The sequence below is a fragment of the Corvus kubaryi genome, unplaced genomic scaffold (assembly GCF_017639235.1).
Source record: "Corvus kubaryi isolate FWS band 111438036 unplaced genomic scaffold, C.kubaryi_AGA036_p1.0 37341, whole genome shotgun sequence".
Lineage (NCBI taxonomy): Eukaryota > Metazoa > Chordata > Aves > Passeriformes > Corvidae > Corvus > Corvus kubaryi.
Genome location: NW_024581112.1, coordinates 10737712 through 10756951, shown reverse-complemented (window position 1 = coordinate 10756951; position 19240 = coordinate 10737712). Strand labels below are relative to the sequence as shown.

The following is a 19240-nucleotide window of genomic DNA, read 5'->3' as shown; positions in this document are numbered from 1 at the left end:
CAACCTTTCATTGAACACCACCTTATCAACTAAATCACAGCACTGTGTGCCACATCCAGTCATTTCTTGAACACTTCCAGGGATGGTGACTCTACCTCTTCCCTGGGCAGCCCATTCTAATGCTTGACAATCTTTTCTGTAAAAAAATTCTTTCTGATGTCCAACATGAACCTCTCCTGGCACAGCTTGAGGCCTTTTTCTCTCGTCCTGTCTCTTGTTGCCTGGGAGACGAGGCCGATCCCCACCTTGCTACAACCTCCTTTCAGGGAGTTGTAGAGAGTGATAAGGGCTCCCCTGAGAAAAGGTTTTCTCCAGACTAAAGAGCCACAGCTCCCTCATCCACTCCTCACAGGACTTACTGTCTATACTTTCTACCAGCTTCATTGCTGTAATTCGTAGGAGTTAAAAATGGAAAAAGAAAAGTTTACTGTATAAGCTGCTCTGCTCCCTGAAAATGAAGTTTTCCTACAGACTTTTCTTCAAGGTGCTGATCACAAAAATCCCTCCCTAAGGTACAGGGTTGCCAGAAGATGATTTTTCACTGTTTTGGAGTGTGAGTGTAGCATTTGCAAAAGGGAATAATGAGTAAAATAATTTGTGTAAACATAAAATCTTCTCACAGTAGAATGCTTTATTTACTTGCAGATCGCAGAATATGGGGGTCAAAAGGCAAAAAAGGCTAAGGATGTGCCTATGTACTATGAGGTAAGTTAAAACGTATTGCAGAGTCAGTGCTCTTTTACACTGAAGTATGTAGAGCTGTGTGGTTTTGTTATACATTCTTGAATAAATGCAAATTTATTAGATCTAGATGTTAAAAACATTCAACCATCTAGATACTTTAAACTGCTTTGTTTTTGTGATACCAAAGTATTCTGTTGGACACTGATTCATCTGAAAACATCTTTTCAGGGATGAGTTTTATTATTGAAGGATGTGTTACATGGTCGTGTTTTGATGGTGATGTCTCAAATTACAGAAAAACCTGTCAGACTCTTCTCTCTCAGATACTCCCAAAAATTTAGACACACCTTCATTTAAACAGGGCAATGCAGTCCCCTATATGAAACACTATTCTGTGTGCCAGTACCCGTTATAATCTCAGTTTGATGTAACCTGATTCATCTAGTGGGCTGTGTCAGCGGGGTTTGGAATCATGCTTAGTACAAAGAGTACTTCCTCCTACCCTGTTAATGTTTTACTTACAGCTTGTGAGAGGCTATAAAATCCTGTGATTAATTAGAAGATTGTTTAAAATTTTCTCAGGTAGAGTTTTACGGTCCTACAGACCTGGACCATAAAGAATTTTGGATCCCTCTAAAAAGATCTTGTTTGCGTTTTATTTCTGCAATGACTAATAAACTTTTTATGTGTCTCAGGTTTTGCTGGACTTTATAACAGTTTTTTTTAGCTGCAGTCTGTTTTTCAGTAATGCCCAGCTACTATCTGAACAAGTCCCTTTGGAATTATTTACCACTGACAGGACTGTGAATTTTATGCAATTAACCCTCTTCATTTAGGACTAGCCTCCCAGGCAAGCTCACCCTTATATTACCTGGTATGTAAAACTTCTTCAGTCCTACTTGACAGAAGGATTTTGAAGTCTAGCTCTAAGCAGAAGCTTTGTGTGATGCCTGTATTTAATTACTAAGAGCAATTTTCCTTGTGAAGTGGACACTTATTAAATTCCAGCTGTCAGTGCTGTGTCTCATTAGCTACTTACTTTACTCCTCAAAGACATTTTTTTGCTCCCCTCCTTTAACACAGAATATAAAATGCCTGTTCTGACCTTTTGCTTGGACTCAGTTTCCGTTCAGGCTGTAGCGAATTAAAAGATCGATCATGTTGCCACAGCATTAAGATCCTACCTCCCTGGGCAGAGTTTACTCCCGAACATTCACATAGATTCCATGTGCAGATTGTGCATTCAAAGCTTTCACTGCTTTCACTGCTTCCACTAGAAAAGATCAACAGATACCACGTTGGCACAGAACACAGGGTTGTGAAAAGTTCTTCTGAGAGGAGCATTTCTATCATTGCCACGTACAGTTCTCTGTGGCAGGATTCAACATGCTGCCACTTCCACAAGTTTCCATATTCATTTTTAGAGATACTGTGAGATTCCTGACATTTATTGCTCCTGGAACATAAGACATGTACCTGTGTGTGAATTTGGGACTAATGATGTGCATAGTAATGTGGTTATTATTGATATTGGTAGTAATATTGTTACCCATGTCATCAGTCTTGCACTTTGTGTCTGCTGAAGTGCGGGGGTTTTGATAAATTTCAGTGCAGCAGTCTTCAGTGCCTAATAGTCAAGAACCTTTAACAAACGGCTCATGATATATTGCAAGCTAATTATATATAATATTAAAATAATTCCTGCTGTCTATTCTAAGTTATTCCCCTTCAGGCTTTCTATCATTTTACTGTTTTGTATTTCATATCACTCTTATTGTACAAATTGAAGAGGATCAAGGCAGGGTTTATAAATATGTAGTTAAAAGATTTCCAAATCCAGAAGAATTAGGTGTCTAATACCTTTTCTGACTCTTACATGACTCGATGGGGGTAGGAGTCCTGCTTGGTAATTTTGTACTAATTCCAGCACTTAATTGAATGATGATAGGCTGATTCTCTCAAAAGGATGCTGAGGAAATAATTCTTTTCCTTATGTATGAAAGGGAGAATGTTAAGCTTCCTGTAATATATCAACAGATTTCGTAATTTATCATGTACAGTTTTTCCAACAATACCTAAAAGTACAAATATGTGCATTTTATCAGCAAGGTATATCTTTTATTGTTTACAAATCTGTTTGTTGGGTCAGTTTTCTATTAAGGTTAATAACATCATGTGTAATTAAGATATTTTACCACTACTAAATATGATAGTGTTGTTAAGATCTGATTATTGAGAAATGCCTCTGCCCAAATTAAGGTGCAAACAAGACCATGTGCCGAAGTCAATAGTACAGATTTTATTTACAATGAATTAGAAATAGAAAAGAGAGGGGAGAGAGAGAGAGTTCAAGTACAAGATAGTCACCACCCGTGGATCCAGCAGCATCCTGTTAAGCCCTTCTTCACTCTGGGCTTTTTCGTGGTGGGGGTCCTGAGGTCATTCAAAACTTTTCATTATCTATACATTTTAGCAAACAAAGGATTAATGCTTGTTAGCTACACGACTCTCTTATGCTATTGGTTAAATGATTGTTTTACGTTTAGTGCTAATTAGTCTGCATGCTCAGTCTTTTCCTTGAGTCGGTGGGTTTCTGGGATCAGTGTTCGCAACCTTCCCATGCCAGAACTACCTTTTATCCAGTTGGAGCTGATTTCAGCACAGTTGCTGCGTTGGCTTTCCTTGTGACCCACAGATTCTCCATTTTGTGTCCATTATCAGTGATACTTTCTTTTCCCTAGGCTTTGTTAACCTCCCTCTCAGTGTGAGATAACACCTGGACAATAGTATCACCTTTATCTTATGTGATAACGGTCCAGGTTTCAGGTATCCAGAAGAATATTTGGGGGGGGCTTTGGTGGTCCTTGGTGCCCATAGATGCCATCTCTCCCATAACTTGGGGTGATCTTTGTTTGACTGGTGATATGCCAATGGGCAGTTGCTTCTTTACAGAGTTTGCCACAGTGGGAGCCCAGGGTGTGCTAGCCAGATCTTGCCTCCACCAGGCCCAGAGTCAGCACCACCCTGTCACTCCCTTCGGTGCTAATCTCATGGCAAAATCCTTCCATGGCCTTAACAGTGTTTGAGACAGTCAACTGTGCTCTTTAAGTCCTTACAAGTGTTTTAGTTTCCAAACTTTGAATTTTGAAAATCTATTCAAGCCTAAATTTTCCACACTAGAATTACTCATGAGGCTGGCGCTTTTTTTTTTATTATTTCCCCCACCTCCCCCTTGAAACTTCTGGTGAGATTGAGTTCAGGGGCTGTGTGGCTGAAAGGATCTTATTTCTTTTCTTTTTCTTGTAAGAGTTATTTTCCAGTTTTGTTGGACTCACTGGGACAGGGTGCAGAAAGTTGCCTTTATGCTACCCAGGAAATTCTGAGAAGAAATCATGTCCCATACTAATAAGGGAACAAGCTAGAAATGAGAGGTAGTAGCATGGTGATTATTGGGAGCAGGTGGAGCCTCATGTGGCCCCTTCACCTGAGATGACTGGTAGTAGATGGATAGTGTTGCTGGAAATAGACAGTTGAATAATGGCCATGAGAGAGAGAGGGATAGAAGGGGGAGAGACGTGGAAGAGTTTTGTGGTTCTGTCAGATAAGCTGAGATGCTTGGGAAAACGCTTCATGGAAAGATGAAAAAGGCTCAACTGGCAGAGATGAGAGCAGTTTTGCTTGGTTGTGGATCGCAGAATGTTGCCTTTAAAGTGTGTCCTTGTTCTTGTGAAGCCAGCAAAACTAAAATGTTGGAACAGAAGCATCCTTCCATGCTACTCTGACTCATCTCTGGGACAAGTCATCCTGTATGACCAAAAATTGCAATTAAAATATTAATCTTTATTCCACTACTGGTCAAGAATTAATATATCAGTTTTTGTTTCTCCCAGCAAAGTTCCTGCTATAGTTGTCAAACTGAAAAGTATAATCAGATCAGATGCCAAATCCAAATTGGTCCCATTCCTGTCCTGGAATTCCATGAGACTGGAGCAGAATTAATCAGTTGTAAATAAGTATTTGTCAGCTGTTAGTCACCAGGTTGATAGCTAGCTCTACTGGCATCTCCTGCATTTTCAGGGTGGGAGGCAGCATGAGCAGTGTGCAGTACATTCCAGTATTCCTCCCTAGACTTAGGATTCCATGAGGACAATTATAGGTCAATACAAGTTAGAAAAGATCCTGGGCATAGCAGAATTTTATGTATATGTGTATGTGTATGTGTATAATTATTATTTATATATGTATATATACATTTTATATATATATCTCCCATAACTTGCAGGAGATAGGAGGAGGAGGTGATTGGAGAAGGCATTCCTATTAGAAAGGAAAAGGTAAACACAATACAATACCTAGGCTTTGGACCTCAAATGTAGTGGAAGTGTTTGGTGCAGCTGAAAGTTTCCAGCAAATAATTTTTTCTGGTTTTTTAAACCTACACCCTGTGTAGGTTTAAATGATGCCAACACAATGATGCCTTTTTTTCTCCTCTTTTTCTTTCTTTCCTAGCCAATACCACAGAGCTTAGGGAATTATGCTTTTCACTGTATCATATTTTTCTGTTTCAAATAGAATTGCAGCCTTGCCATAGAAAGCTATTCTCTTTGTGAAAAGGCTGCCTTATTTTTTTTTTCTTTAAGAGAACAAAATTGAATTGATCATTATTTTACCCTCCTCTTATTGTCTATTGAATCCTCCTTTACAGCATTAAGGAAATAGCATCTCCTTTGTTGTTCTGCAAAGATCAGCATTATGTTGCCAGTATATATGTTATTCTAATTTCCCTTTTGTAAGTGTTGGTGTGATATTTTCTTTTATTTGCTGTAAAAGTGCCCTTGTTCTCCAAGAGTTGGTTGAAGTCAATACTTGTAACCCAAAGAGTTCCTCAGCTACTGTTTTTAATACTTTGATTATATTGTCCAGGTCTACTGATTTTTGGTATTCCTAGCTTTAAAAGCTGCCTTTTTGCAACTTTCTGTTGATGCAGTTGGAAATAATTGCTTCTAATGAAATGAGACAACCATATTATCTGTGGGTTTTTCCTGAATATAAAGTGGAATAATCGCTGATTAGCCTTAATTTTCCTGCATATGTATTGACTCTTCTGCTGTTTCAATCTAATACCAGACCAATGCCATGTTAATGATTTTTTTTTTCTCTGATACAGTTAAAAAATAAGCTCATGCTTATATCTGCTGGCATATGTTGTCTCTCTCTTATTTTTTTTTCTTTCTTCATTGAATCTGAAATAGTGAGGACTTTTAAATTCGACTGTCCAGGATCTTGCAATCCCACCTGGTTTATCTGAATTATCTCTGATATTCACATGTGACCAGCAAGCAAACATTAGATTGCAAATCGTATGCTGGAACTGTAAATATTTAAACAGAAAGTAATATAAAATTCTGACTACAAATCATTCTATTTTTTGTCTTCACTGGGTGAAGAGAGGACCTGTTTGATTCTCCTGTTGGCTTGTTCCAGATCTGTATGGCAAATTTTTCATACAAAACCTCACTTTATTTTACCTCCTTACTAACAGGGAAGCAGTGTCAGCTCAGAAACATCAAACCTCTGGATGGATAAAAGCAGGAGAAGCTCCAGGCTCAGTGTTGAGATACATAACAGCCAACCCTTATCACCAGGCATACTGAGAGATCAACTTGTTGTGCAGTTTCAATAAACAAACCAAAGAGATCCCCAGTCTAGATCCCTCTATTGCCAAGCATAATATGCATAGTTTTGCCATTAAAATCCAGTTCAGTTGAGTGCTTGCATTTAAATCTTAATTAGTTCGTGTTTTGTACAGCTCATTTAGAAGTCTAAAAGGTTATTGGTTAGAAATAGAATCTTACTGGTTTAAAATTATTTAGGCCATTTGTGTTCTGGTTTTATTCTTTGGGTTTGCGGTTATTGTTGTTGTTGCTTTTCCCTGTAAGATTGTGCTGCCATAATCCTTGGGAAATTGTACAATGTTCACTGTACTTCTTGCCTTAATAGGCAGTCGACTGCAGCAGATACAGAAGAATCCTTGAGTTTTCTGGGTGTACATAAAACAGATTCCTCTTCTGTCACTTCCAATACAAAATATATTACCTAGATATTAAGAACTTCTGTAGGATAGTAAAACATAACAATTAACAAGCCCGAGTTGAAAAAAGTGAAATAAATGTAGCCAGGAAGCAGTGGATGTAAAGCAGTTTTCAAGCATTCCTGTGAATTTATTCTTTGATAGAAATGTGTAGAGTGTAGACTTATGAAGTAAGGGTTGCTGCTGGTAAGATTATTTTAAGATCTGGTCACATCATGATGTGAAGAGAAGGTCCACTTTAGATTGGAACTGAGTGTGTGTTTCCTGGGATAGGTGTTCCTACTATATTATGAAATCTTATATATATTTGTATATTGTATTATATATATGATTATATTATTTTATTATATGTAATTATAGTTAGATAATAGATATATTTAAATATATGTTTTTAGATGTGTATGCATGTATATAATTATTCAAAACTACCTTCTATTACTCAACCCAATGGCATGAATTTCATTTTTAAAAAAGTAAAGAATAGGTATTCTCTTTCTAAATATCTTTCATGTCCTCTCTTCAGTAGGTCTTAAAGACCTTATATCTTTATATTACTGTATCTCTTTCTATTGTCTATGTCCCTTTTTTAAACTCTCTCATCATTGTGTCCTACAATATCTTCAGAAAATTAAAAAAAGGGAGAGCAGCACTAGGGACAAGGAATATGCATTTATTTGTGTTCATTATAGTCAATTTCTAGAGTTGAAAAATCAAAAATGTTAGGTTTAGCTTTATGTGAAAGAGAACTTTTAATGTCAAAGACATAACATTTATAGGAAGGAGTATTTTCACCCACATACAAGCTCAGAAGTGTTGTCTGGCACTGGGAGAACAGCAAACTCAGTAGCAGCCAGGATATGGGGCACTTAAGAAAAAGGTTTCAAACATAATGTTAGTGAGGAGTGTTTTTAAGAAAGCCTTTTGATTTCTTGTGGAAACATATAATTAAAGATATCATATTTTTGTGGAAGTGTATGGATTTTGACACAACACCATAACAAAGGTTGTGGTCAAGATTAGGCTTTCTCAAAAGTAAAGATAGCCCTATTAAAACTGAACCTTCTGACTCTAAATACGAATGTCAATAGAATTCTGTTCTTAATACAAGTTAGATTTTGTTTTCATTCCACAAGAACAAAATTAATTTTAAAAGTTGGTGTAAAATGGAACAGCTCAGGAGCCAAAACTTATCTGGTGTCATTGTTTTCATGAGAGGGTTTGACACTAAAAACAACTTTGGCAGCCATGCTGAACGATTAGAGGGATTTTTATTTTTCATTCCAGTACAAAACAAATTTAATACTGCACTATTAAATGTCATAATAAAATGGAGCAGTTCTCCAGTCAGCCTTTGTTAAGTGGTATTGTGTGGATGCAAGTTTAGAGAATTTTATTGCAGAAGGACTTGGCCCTTACACTGTGCGGATATGCAGAGGTTTAATGTGTACACTAGGGAATTGTTGTTAAATGAATAGGCCTTTTAGGGAGGTACTGGCTTCAGGGAAGGTTAAGGGACTTTAAATCCTACTGTGGGCATTATCTCTTCATCTGTTTTCAGCTCTTTTCTACCTGTTACCAAGCTCCTACCAGTTTGTGGAACAGAATATAGTATGTTTTATAAATGATCCACTAAATGAGGTGGTATATATTTACCTGAGATATTTAGTGCCTTGTCTTCTGAGGAGGGTTTAACTACTTTGTCTTCTGGTTCCCAGTATTTTGGTCAATGTGCTTTAAAGGATGTTAGGAAAAGCATTTGTTAATTTAGGCTTAGCATGTCTTTGCATCAGCCTTTGCTATTGTCAGAGCATCTGATGCCACTGCATGATCAAGTGGCCTGTGTAATCCTTCAAGTTATCAAATTGTACACCTTCCATTTGGATTTGTTTATTCCATGAAAGGAAATTGTTGTTGCTATGAACCAGTCAGTTCTATGAATTGTAGCTGTTCACAATCAGCTTCTTAAGTATCTCCAGTTCGGTATCCCTTTCCAGGAGCAATGTGTCATGTTGAGAAGTACCGGCATTTCTAAATGTTTAAACTGGGGAAAAAAGTCTTGAGCTTGAGCAGGAAAACAATCTGTGTTTTCTAATTTTGTTTCCTGAAATCTGAGAGGTTCTATTATTTACATGAGGCAGTTGACCTGCACAGCTTTTATTTTCATTTCAGAGTAATGACTCTTGATAGTCCTAATGCTAGGATTTTAGAAACATGCATTATTATTTAATTACTGATAGTTGTAATTATTTGACCTGAAGCTATTCATAATATTAAAATTGTTGGTGATTTATTTTCTAGGAAAGAGAATTGATACTTTTTGAAATTCATATACCTATTTAAAACCTGCATTAGAACACTGGTAAGAATTTAGTTTTCTTCATAGTTTACAGCATTTCCTGCATACATGCAAATTGGTATAAAATTTCTGCTTTTTCTCTGCAGGTTTTGTTGAAATGTCTGTATAACTAGAGAAAACAGAAATTATGTCTGTGAGAATGTCATCCTTGAAGTGGTAGAGGGACTCTCTGAAGTAGCCAAAGGCAATGCTGTCTTCTGGGTTTTTGTCTTCAAAGTTTTTAGGGGACTGTAAATGGTTCATTTAAGGCAATAAAGTGTATGACATTTTTCTCAAGTACAGCAAGTAATCCCAGAATCCTTTGTCACCAAATTTTACCAAATAAAAGCTCAAAGCCCTGTTGCAAAGTTGGACCAACCAAGCTGGAAAGATCCTGCTCAGTTTTGTGGTGCCAAGCCTACCTGGCCCAAATGTTCGGATGTGGCTTAGAAAACTCTGTGAAGACATAGCTGGATGGGTTCTGCCAGCACAAGGGTTAATGAGGCAACTTTGCTTCTTACATTTTTTTGTTCCACCTCTGATTGGGTTCTCTTCCTAGCCAGATGCAGTGTTAGAGAAGCATGACTAAATCTTTTAGCTTTGTGATGTTCATTGTGTGGATTCAGTTGGCTGAAATTCCTGGAGACAATTTACTTCTCAGAAGCTTAAAATATTCTGTGCCATAATGGAAAGATTTGCTGGGCAGATTCATCCCACTGAAATGTAAACATTTCAGTATTTGATCATAGCAATATATCTCTTCATCTGAGCACAAATCACGACAGACTGGCCTGTCCTCTTTTTCTAAAAGGGTCTGGGTTCTGTAGTTCTTCAAAAATCACTTAAATGCTGGTTCAAATATTGCCCCCCAACCAGTGTTAAAAGAAAACAGGTATATGAAGGGTCACATGAGAAAGCCTTCCCTGTGCATAGAACTCCTTACTGAGATAGCAGTGCTAATGCCTGGTCTTTCCAATCACTGGATATTTGTATCCCTTAAAGCTATTTGGTTTTCTTAGCAGCTAGTGGTCAGGGAGCCATAGGAGGTGCACATCCCAGATGGTGAGAGCTCCTGTATGAGCTCTCTAATAAAGCCCTCCTTATTTTTATGTAAAGTATTTTCTCATTTTTACTGAAATTAGGTTATTCACCATTTCTATTTTTCTTAAAACATTAATTAAGTACTTGACATAACACTGTATATATGTGTTAGAAAATTCTCATAGAGCATCACTGAGATCAAACCAATTAAAATATCCTCAGAGGTTGCAGATTTTCTGTAGAGAGGGGTTTGGAGAACAGAATTTCTTACAATGGATAATTCTAATAGGTTTCTGCTAACCAGATCAAGCTGCGTTGTGTTTTGGCAAAAAACAGACTCACTCATGTGAGTGACAAGTTATTTTTCTAGAGTAAAAGCAGCCATTTGCTTCTACTTTGAGAAAAGTTCTCACAATAGAAAGGAAGATATTTAGCACATGAACAGCATTCATACTTGCTCAGTATTGCTTCATTTTAGTACGTTTATTTGAAAAGGACTCCATGGAGTAGAAGGAGTCATCAAATCCTCTGTAACTATTTTCATTCTCTGTAATACATCTTCACTGATTAACAAGGGTGACTCATTTGGCTTATCACAGGTTTTACAGTCTACCTTGTGGATACAAAAGATTTATATGGAGCTCTGTACAGCTATGCAATTGATGTATTGATTTATGTGAGTCTTTAAGCTCTCTTTGAACTGTGAGTCATTAATTCACTAGTGCAAGACAATGATTAAGCAAGTGATCTTTTGACATCATAGGTGGGAAGAGGTTCTGAGAGTTAAAATGAAGTTAGGTGAATGGTGTAATATGAGAAACTGAGTTGTCTTTCAACACACTGGAGGTGTCATCTGAAAAAAAAGTTGTTTCAGTTAGATCCTTCCTGGTAGTCTTTCAAAACGATTGCTTGTAGTGTGCATTAGTCAATGAAATGACGTTGGCAGAGTTAGAAATATTTAATAGTATGTGTAAAGAAGTCTTCTTTGGAAAAAACAGTTATCAGTATGATACATGCAGCTTTTGTCCCCTAGTCTGTCTTGAAAGTTGCTTGTGAAGGACTCCTAAGACTGACAGCAGATTGTAAAAAGTCAAGATCACTTTTTCCCCCCACTTTTATTACTTTGCTCAGGAAAATACATCTGAATAGTAATTACCAACTTGGTTGTGTAATCCATGTAACCTCTTGACTGATGACTATCGTGCTTCAAATTGACTTGAACTATGTCAGCAGCTAAGGGATTTTACTTACTTGGTTCTTCTAGGAACTATTATGTTTCTTTTAGGAAGTGTATATATGAGTCTGAGGCATGTGTGATGGGCTGGATTTCTTACAGTTCCAAGAACAAGAGGGAAGGCAGAGCTTTAGAAAGCTCACTCTGGATATCGGAGAACTATACTGTGAAGTGGGCTGACCGCTGTTCATAGCAAGCAATGTTACTGCTTCTAGGCAGTAATAAAGCTGTGAAAGTTTATAATCTAATTTATCTTTCTGAAAGATTTTCTGATAATGATTTAGCAGCCACAATGGTTCTGTATCTTGAAAAAGAGGCATTTCAAAGAAAGATAGCACAAAGACTCTGGCTTTAAATGTTTCCCTAACTTTTAAGACCTATCTCCTATCTCAGTGGCGCTGACATCTGTCAATAGTGTAGGGTCACTTACAAGCACTCATGCAGTGTTTGAATGCCTGGAAATACATGCCCTTTGCACCAGACAGCTAAATCTCTGTGTGGTTCATACTGCCACCATATGAGATCAAATACTGCATCACCAAAGCCTTTCTGCACTTCACCAGTGTGACCCCTCCTGTGTGAGGAATGCTAAGTTTCCTCTAGCTTTAAAGGAAAAGAGGCCCTACCTAACTAAGTTTGTCCATCCAAGTTTCCATGGTTTCTCACATAAGAAAAAGATCATCACTGGTGGGATGAAGTATAGCCAATCTGTAACAAATCCACTTCATAGTATCCAAAAAACTTCCTTCTGTATTCCTACCAACTTTTTGTCTTGCACTTTTCTTTTTTTTCACTTAAGGCTGTAGATTTTTAACTGTTTATGCCAGGTGCCTGCATAATTCACAGGACCACAGATGAAGTAAATATGGATGTGTAATAAATTTAATTTCTTTCATCTGCTGTGAATGGATTGATCTATGTTCTGTCTTTAGGATTGGTTTTAATTTCCTCATGTGTAAAGTGGATTTTACATTTCTGTATGAAAAGCTATTTCTTTTCTTTGTATTGCCAAACGTCATGTGCTTATTCTGTCTTTGTTTTATTTGTGTGACCTCTTTCCACAGTCATGGAATGTATTCCTGTTAAATAGTTTTGGTTATACTTCTCGTGGCTCACATAAGAAAATTCATCCTTCCAACCCACTCTGCTTCATCAAGTCTCTTCATTCCTGCATTCTCTATCTACAAAATAGGAATAATCATGATGCATTGCTTTTGGCTGGTAAAATGCTTTGAAATTCTCAGGAAGAATGGGGTTTAAGAATTTAAGCACTTTTTTCTTCTTCCATGAACAATAAATCAGCAACCGCCATCGCGCTGGATTACTATATATACACTTTTCAGGAATCTTTCCAGAATCCCTCCATTTCCCCTCTGTTGTGTTTCAAGAAATGTGCAACTCATCTACATTAGATCATTGAGAAGCATCACTTTCCATAGGCTGTTAACATCAATTCTGAAAAAAAACTGTATGACAATTTTTCTCTCTGAGGGAAATTACTGTGATATTTCTCCCAAAGTCTCTTTCTCTCAAGGCACAGATTTGTGTGCCTAGCTCTGAGTGACTATTTTTTGTTGGAATAACTAGTAGTTCCTAGTGAACCCACAGTCTGTGGGAATTTTTAAGTCTTGTTCTTAACATATCCTTGATTTTCTGCTGTGGCTCTGATGTCAGTGGGTCATTCCAGAAGCCTTCTATGGTTGGATTGTTGAGCTAGTGACCAGTAAGGAGTCTTACTTTGGATGCAAAGCATGGAAAACGAAACTCATCGTAATCATGATGTATCTTTCTTTGTGTGCATTAAGATCATTAGGGGTTTTTTTTGTTAGAGGAGCAGGATTGTTTTGGAAGGGTTTTTAAATGCATATGTTTTGGTTTGTCTCCCTGTTAATGAGACTCAGACAAAATCTGAATTTTAAGACACTTCTTTTTCTGCTCCTTGCTTTCATTTGTATGAAACAATAATTCGGCATATAATAGTCTGGAATCCAATTTGGCTTTGTTTTATTCAGAGAAGCACTTTTAGTGTCTACGTTTAGGTGAGAAGTGAAAATTTCTAAACTAGGCAAGAATCTATGAAAGCTCAAGGCTAATGGTGGTGTTTGCATTAGACAAGACACAGTTCAGTGAGATGCAGTGTGCACCTTCATTGTCTCAGTGTTAGCAAGCAAAATTGACACCATATGTGCCCAACTGTAATTGCTCCATGAGGAGAAAAGAGAAACATGTCAGAACATTTGAGTAACACCTAATTCAGCCCATGGTTATAAATAAAGCTGATGGTTGCTTAAAAACAAAAGTAAGAAAATATTATGGTTATATTATTCTTCAACAGCGCTTCCTACATAGGTGAACTTTATTACAGAGACAACACAAGTGAAAAGAAACATATAACAACTTTTTTACGGTATTTTTATGTTATTTTATTTTTTTCGCAGTAAATAAAGTGGTTATGAGGCTCCAAGGAAAACGGCCCAGATGTTAGTGAGTTGTATGAAATTTAGTGGAAACAAGCTGTAAAAAACATAGTCATAAAACAGCCTGTCAATGCCACACATCTGGACAATGCAGCTGTATGTTCCTGCTGCTGTCATCACCCTAAGAAAACTCAATAGCCTTATTTCACCCCAATTAGGCTGCATACCAACAGAATCAGAATTACACGGGGGGGGGGTGGGGGGGGTGGGTGTTTTCACCTAGACAAATTCCCTCTCAAATTCCCTTCAAGAAGTTTTTATCTTTCATTCAAGGCTAGTCCCTTAGACACTGGTCACTTTGTAAACAGTTCTCCAAACTATTCCTTGATTTGCTATCTGTTATGTGCTTTTTAATTTATTACTTTATAATATGTAGTTGCTTCATGTTCCTTCTTTGTTTAAAACCTAAAGAAAATTACATTTTCCTGTGAGAACTCTGTCTGTTGAGTTTCTCATAAATCATAGAAGTTTTTTTCCATCCTAGTTTTATCTCGTACTATAGCCAATATAACTTCATTTGAGGTCTTTGGAACCAAAGAATAATGGTGTGTCTTACTGATATATTGTTTTTTCTGGGAATGCAGCCATTTTGACCCACACATGGTACAATGTGAGATAGCACTTCCTCATTTCAGCATGCAAATAAATATGAGTCAAGTGCAGTATTCAAACTATGCAAGTAATAGTTTTGTTGGGATTTTTTTTCCTCTACAGGTGATAGAATTAGCCAAAGCCTTTCTGGACAGGGGTGAAGAAATTCCTGTAACACTAACTGGAAAGCTGTTGAAATTTCAGTTGCTTTGTCTCAAACAGAAGGATCTTCAGAGAAGAGAAGAGGAAAAGAAGGTACTGTAGTATGCCCTAGGAACATTACATTCTTGAAGACACTTCTATTCTAGTGTTGTTTCCATAAATTCAGCTTTCTTCTCAGGTTTGGCTTTCTAGAACTGTCATTAAAGAGAAATGTGATTAGAAATATCTTTTTAAGTTGCTTAGATTTTGTGGATGAAGCTCTCAATTACTCAGATGCCAGTGAGAGCGTGGAAAATAAAAGAAAATAAAAACAATATACAAGAACTTTTTGCTAGCTGAGTCCCAGGACCAATAGAAAACAGAGCTAGGAACAGGCTTCAGCTGAGTGTATCCCTGCTGAAGTAAAAGTAGGAGACGTTGTTACTTGGGAGGTATCAAGGATAGACACAGAGCAGACTATGATGGGGTTATTGTTATGAGTCTCCTCTCTGGAGGACATTTGGAAAAGTTATCATTTCCATCCTCTGGCACTAAGGCAGGATAATAATTACATAAGCTATTCCTGGCAGATGTTTGTTGAACCTTTTTTCAAAACTTCCTGGTGGTGTGTCTTTGCTTTTCCATGGCAATCAGTATTATTTCTGAACAATCTCTGCAATGCACCCATTTGGGAAAGGTTTTCAATCTTACCAAACTGACTCTCATTTAAATCTGTTACAGTTTCGCTTCTCACTGGGTATGGGGACAACATCACCCTCCATTCTACTGCAATATATTTAACTAAACAAACCCAAATATATGTCCTGGTTTATAGGTTTTGATTATGGATGTTCCTCTCCTCTGAACTCTCTCAAAACAGTACATATTTTGAAGTCTGTTTCTCAGAACCAGGTACCACATTTTCCAGTGTTCCCAAAACTTGCTTCCATATGTTCTCTAAGGTCATCACTACTAGCTCCAAGATTGCCTTGGACAGATTGCTTCTGTGTTCTAGGAGAAATTTCACCAAGCTTGCGCAGAACCACAGATCAGACCTCTAATTTATTTCTAACAACTTTTGGAGTTGTCAGTGGTACATTTCAACAATTTACTGAACAGTTGGTTTTGCTGTAGTCATTTTCCAGCACAGATTCATGAAAAGTGAAGGCCTTTATCAGAAAGTCGTATAATTGCTGCAGTAATTGATCAGAAACTATAATATGAAGTGTGATGACATGGAGACCTAAGCAATCTGTGAACGTAAAAGATACAAGCAGAAAATGGTTTAATGGGTTTTGTATGGCTGAAAACTCTGTAAATTTTTTAATAAACAACTTTATTTGTGGGAGTAGTTGATGGCTGAAGTGTAGCACATGACCAGAAGAACATTAAATGATAGGTGATTACATTAAAATTGTGTTGTGTTCCCACAGAAGTCAATTTATTAGGAAATGATAATGTAAGCCACAGAAATATATTGAGAATATGAGAAAAATAATGTTTTCAATGGGAAAAGAAAGTGAGAGACTGAAGCTATAGAATAGATTGTTTATGGTGAATTGAAAAAAAAATGGCTTTTCTCTTAGATAGCAATCAATCCTTGTAAGTAAACTGTAAAACAAAAATTTGAAGTTTGATGTCACTTCAATATTAGAATGGAGCCTTCAGCTTTGATTTAGCAGGATTTGTCTTGTAACTGTAGTTTTATTTCCCTGGTTAATTTGAAGATAGTCAGTGTTGAAGGTTGAAGAGTCTCTGGAACTTACAGTTACTTCTCTGTTTTAGCCAAACTGTCTACAAAAGTTGTCACCTCCTTTGAATTGCATCTATATCAATGTGTGACAGGCAAACACGAGAGCAGCAGTTGAAGGGCAGAGTCTGCAGTACAAAGTGGGCAGAAACTGACTTCTAATTTAGACTTCTATCTCTAAATTGGCTGCCATAAAATTTTTAATCCCTTCCAACTAGCATGTACAATACAAGTTTTGTTGCCAACAATCCGGGTGTTGAAACAGGATTTTACTCGCAAATCAGTTCTCAGAAAGCAAACATATCTGTCCATTTTTTTTTAAATAGACACCAGCTATTAGAATGGATCAGCAGAATTAATACAACATGTAAATAACCAAAAATAAGGCATTAGGAAATTTCTGTATTTCATTAGGAGCAGAAGCTTGTCATAAATTGACAGGTCTGTGTATTTAAAATAATATGCAGAACAGAAGTGTCTATGAGTTAGAAAACTGTTTGAGTTAGTGAAATTCTGTAATGTGAAGCTTAAAATAACAAAATTGCAGAAGTTAGTGGAATATTAGAAACTCCACAAAAAGCTGCACCTTGTAGGGAAGGAGAAATATGACATTGAAATGAAAAGGAAAGAGTCCTAGAAAGGAGAGGCTTTTACTTTCTGAAGTAACCTGACCTTTCTGAAGGTCAAGTAGTGTTCTTTGTTAGAATCTTGTCAAGTCCAGAAATGTCTCTGCTCATTTAAGAATTACTTAAAATGAAGCAGATGCAATAGTTGAAGTTGATTGTGAACTCTGTGGCATGATGATTGTATCACTTGTTTGGTGTGTTCATCAGCTTAGAATTCAAAGAATTACTATCAAAATTTCAAATTTGAAGTGTCAAAAGTGGAACAAATTTGAAAGAAAATAATGAAAGCCTCCAAATCCTTCATTTCACAGTGCAAATAGTTTTAAGAATCTGTCAAAGACATTTCTAAATTTTACAGAAAGGAAATTCAAGAAGGAAGGGAAAAGCAGGAAAAGATTTTCTGGTTTGATTTTGAATTTGAATGAAATACAACTTCCACAGCTGGAAAATTTGCTTTTCAGCTGGATCTAGGGAAAGCAACTATGTAGAGTTAACTGCCCTCTGTCATTTGCATGAAGGGCTTTTCTCATTGCTTTAATAGCCTTTAAAGTGACACCAGCTGGACTGTAACTGTAAGTTAAGTTAATATTTTTATTTTATTTATAGCTTTATAATCCTGAAATGTAATTTTCGCATAGTTTGAATGTAGTATTTCTGCTGGGCAAAAATAAGGTGGACGCTTTCTTGCTCTACAGAACCTTTACCTTAATATTTTTTTGATTGTTTTAATTTTAGACTGATTCTCAATTTTCTGGATTTATAGTGTGAGGCTTTGGGATACTTACAAAATCTTTTTTGTCCTGTACTCTTAAATTACTGGGAAGAGCTTTATATAGGTGTTTTTGTTGGAAAATAATGAGAATGGCTGAGTAATATCCTGTGTGAAATGACCACAAGACTCTTGGTTCTAGTTTATATTAGACAGATATTTACATCAAAGGAAAATAGTGCTGGTGCCATTTTACACCATACTCAAGAGTGTTAACAGAGATGTTAAAGATATTAACAGATATTGAATTTTTGCCATATTTCCCCTCAGTGCAAGGAAGGTTTCTGGCTGATGCAAGTGCTGTAGCGGAAACAACTAAAGCACAGGGATTTTTCACTTACCTTTCTACCAATATGCATTTTGTTAGTTTGGTAGGTACAACGTCTACCTACCTCTTGTAGTTCCTTTTTAATGTGAAGTCTTAGCATTGTGATTGAGTAAGAATATACGAATAACTGAATGACATGTTTGAGCAGGAAAAAGAAGGGTGTTCAAGACAGTTCCACCACATGGATATTATAGCAGCTGCGAGGGAAAGGTGTTAAAAAAATTGAACACCTAAAGTTTTACAACAGTCTGACCTTTGTTCTGCACAAAGGCTACAATGAAAACTTTATTTATTCATCTTGTCAGGCAGAACAGCAGCAAAAAGAAAAAGAGAAAGAGAAAGAGAAAGAGAAAGCTAAACCTCCTGATAAGACACCTGGAAAAGATAGTAAAGGAAAAAAGACAGCGGCACCACCCCCCATTAAAAAGGACACCAAATTGAAACAACGGGGAGAAATGGAAGTGAAAGACAAATACATTGGTATGTAAAAAATGCAGATATACTCCTGATAAACCTTGGGAGTACTTTGTTTTTTCCATGTTGAAAAGTCAAGATCTATTTGACCATATCAAAGCTTTGCCACTTTACATTTGAAGAGGGCACTGTGGTCTGCTCAGTGTTAGGATGGATTGTGCAGTCCAAGAAGTAAAATACAGGTAAGATATATGTGGCATGTCAACATCAAAATGTTTGGGCATATGTAAGACTAAAAGGAAGTAGCTAAACAAATCCTACAGAAAACTTGTCATACAGACAGACTTGAGAATAACTAAATGTGTCAGTATCCAAAGGTGGCTTTCTCCTTATACTATAAATTAAAATAGAGCTAACAGAGTTGTCAACCCTGTCAGTGAAGAAATTTTTCCTAACATGCAATCTAAACTTCCCCTCTTTATATTTGTTTTAATATAGCTGCATAAAGAAAGAAAAAAAAATAGACCAAGCCTTGAATTCAAAGACAGTCTGTTTCTGGTAGCTAACAGTAATTTTATCATCCCCAATACATTATCACCTTTCTGAAATTAAACATTTCTGCTTTTGAGTAATCTTGAGATTACTTGCATTGATGTCTTTCCTCTTTTGCATATGAATTAGTCACTGACAATTAGAACTGACTGTTATCCTCTCGTCATGACTGTAATTATAATTTTCAAATGGCAGGCAGTCTTCAGC

General features: G+C 36.7%; 1 protein-coding gene across 9 annotated transcripts in view; it reads left to right on the top strand.

Moving 5' to 3' along the window:
- Positions 1–19240, top strand: part of SPAG17 (sperm associated antigen 17) — an 89752-nt gene that overhangs the window by 8812 nt on the left and 61700 nt on the right. For all 9 annotated transcript variants that reach the window (XM_042031183.1, XM_042031180.1, XM_042031182.1 and 6 more), the window contains exons 3-5: positions 646–705; positions 14577–14708; positions 18373–18547. In XM_042031183.1, coding sequence (XP_041887117.1) covers positions 646–705; positions 14577–14708; positions 18373–18547 — 367 coding nt within the window. The remainder of the gene's footprint in view (positions 1–645; positions 706–14576; positions 14709–18372; positions 18548–19240) is intronic.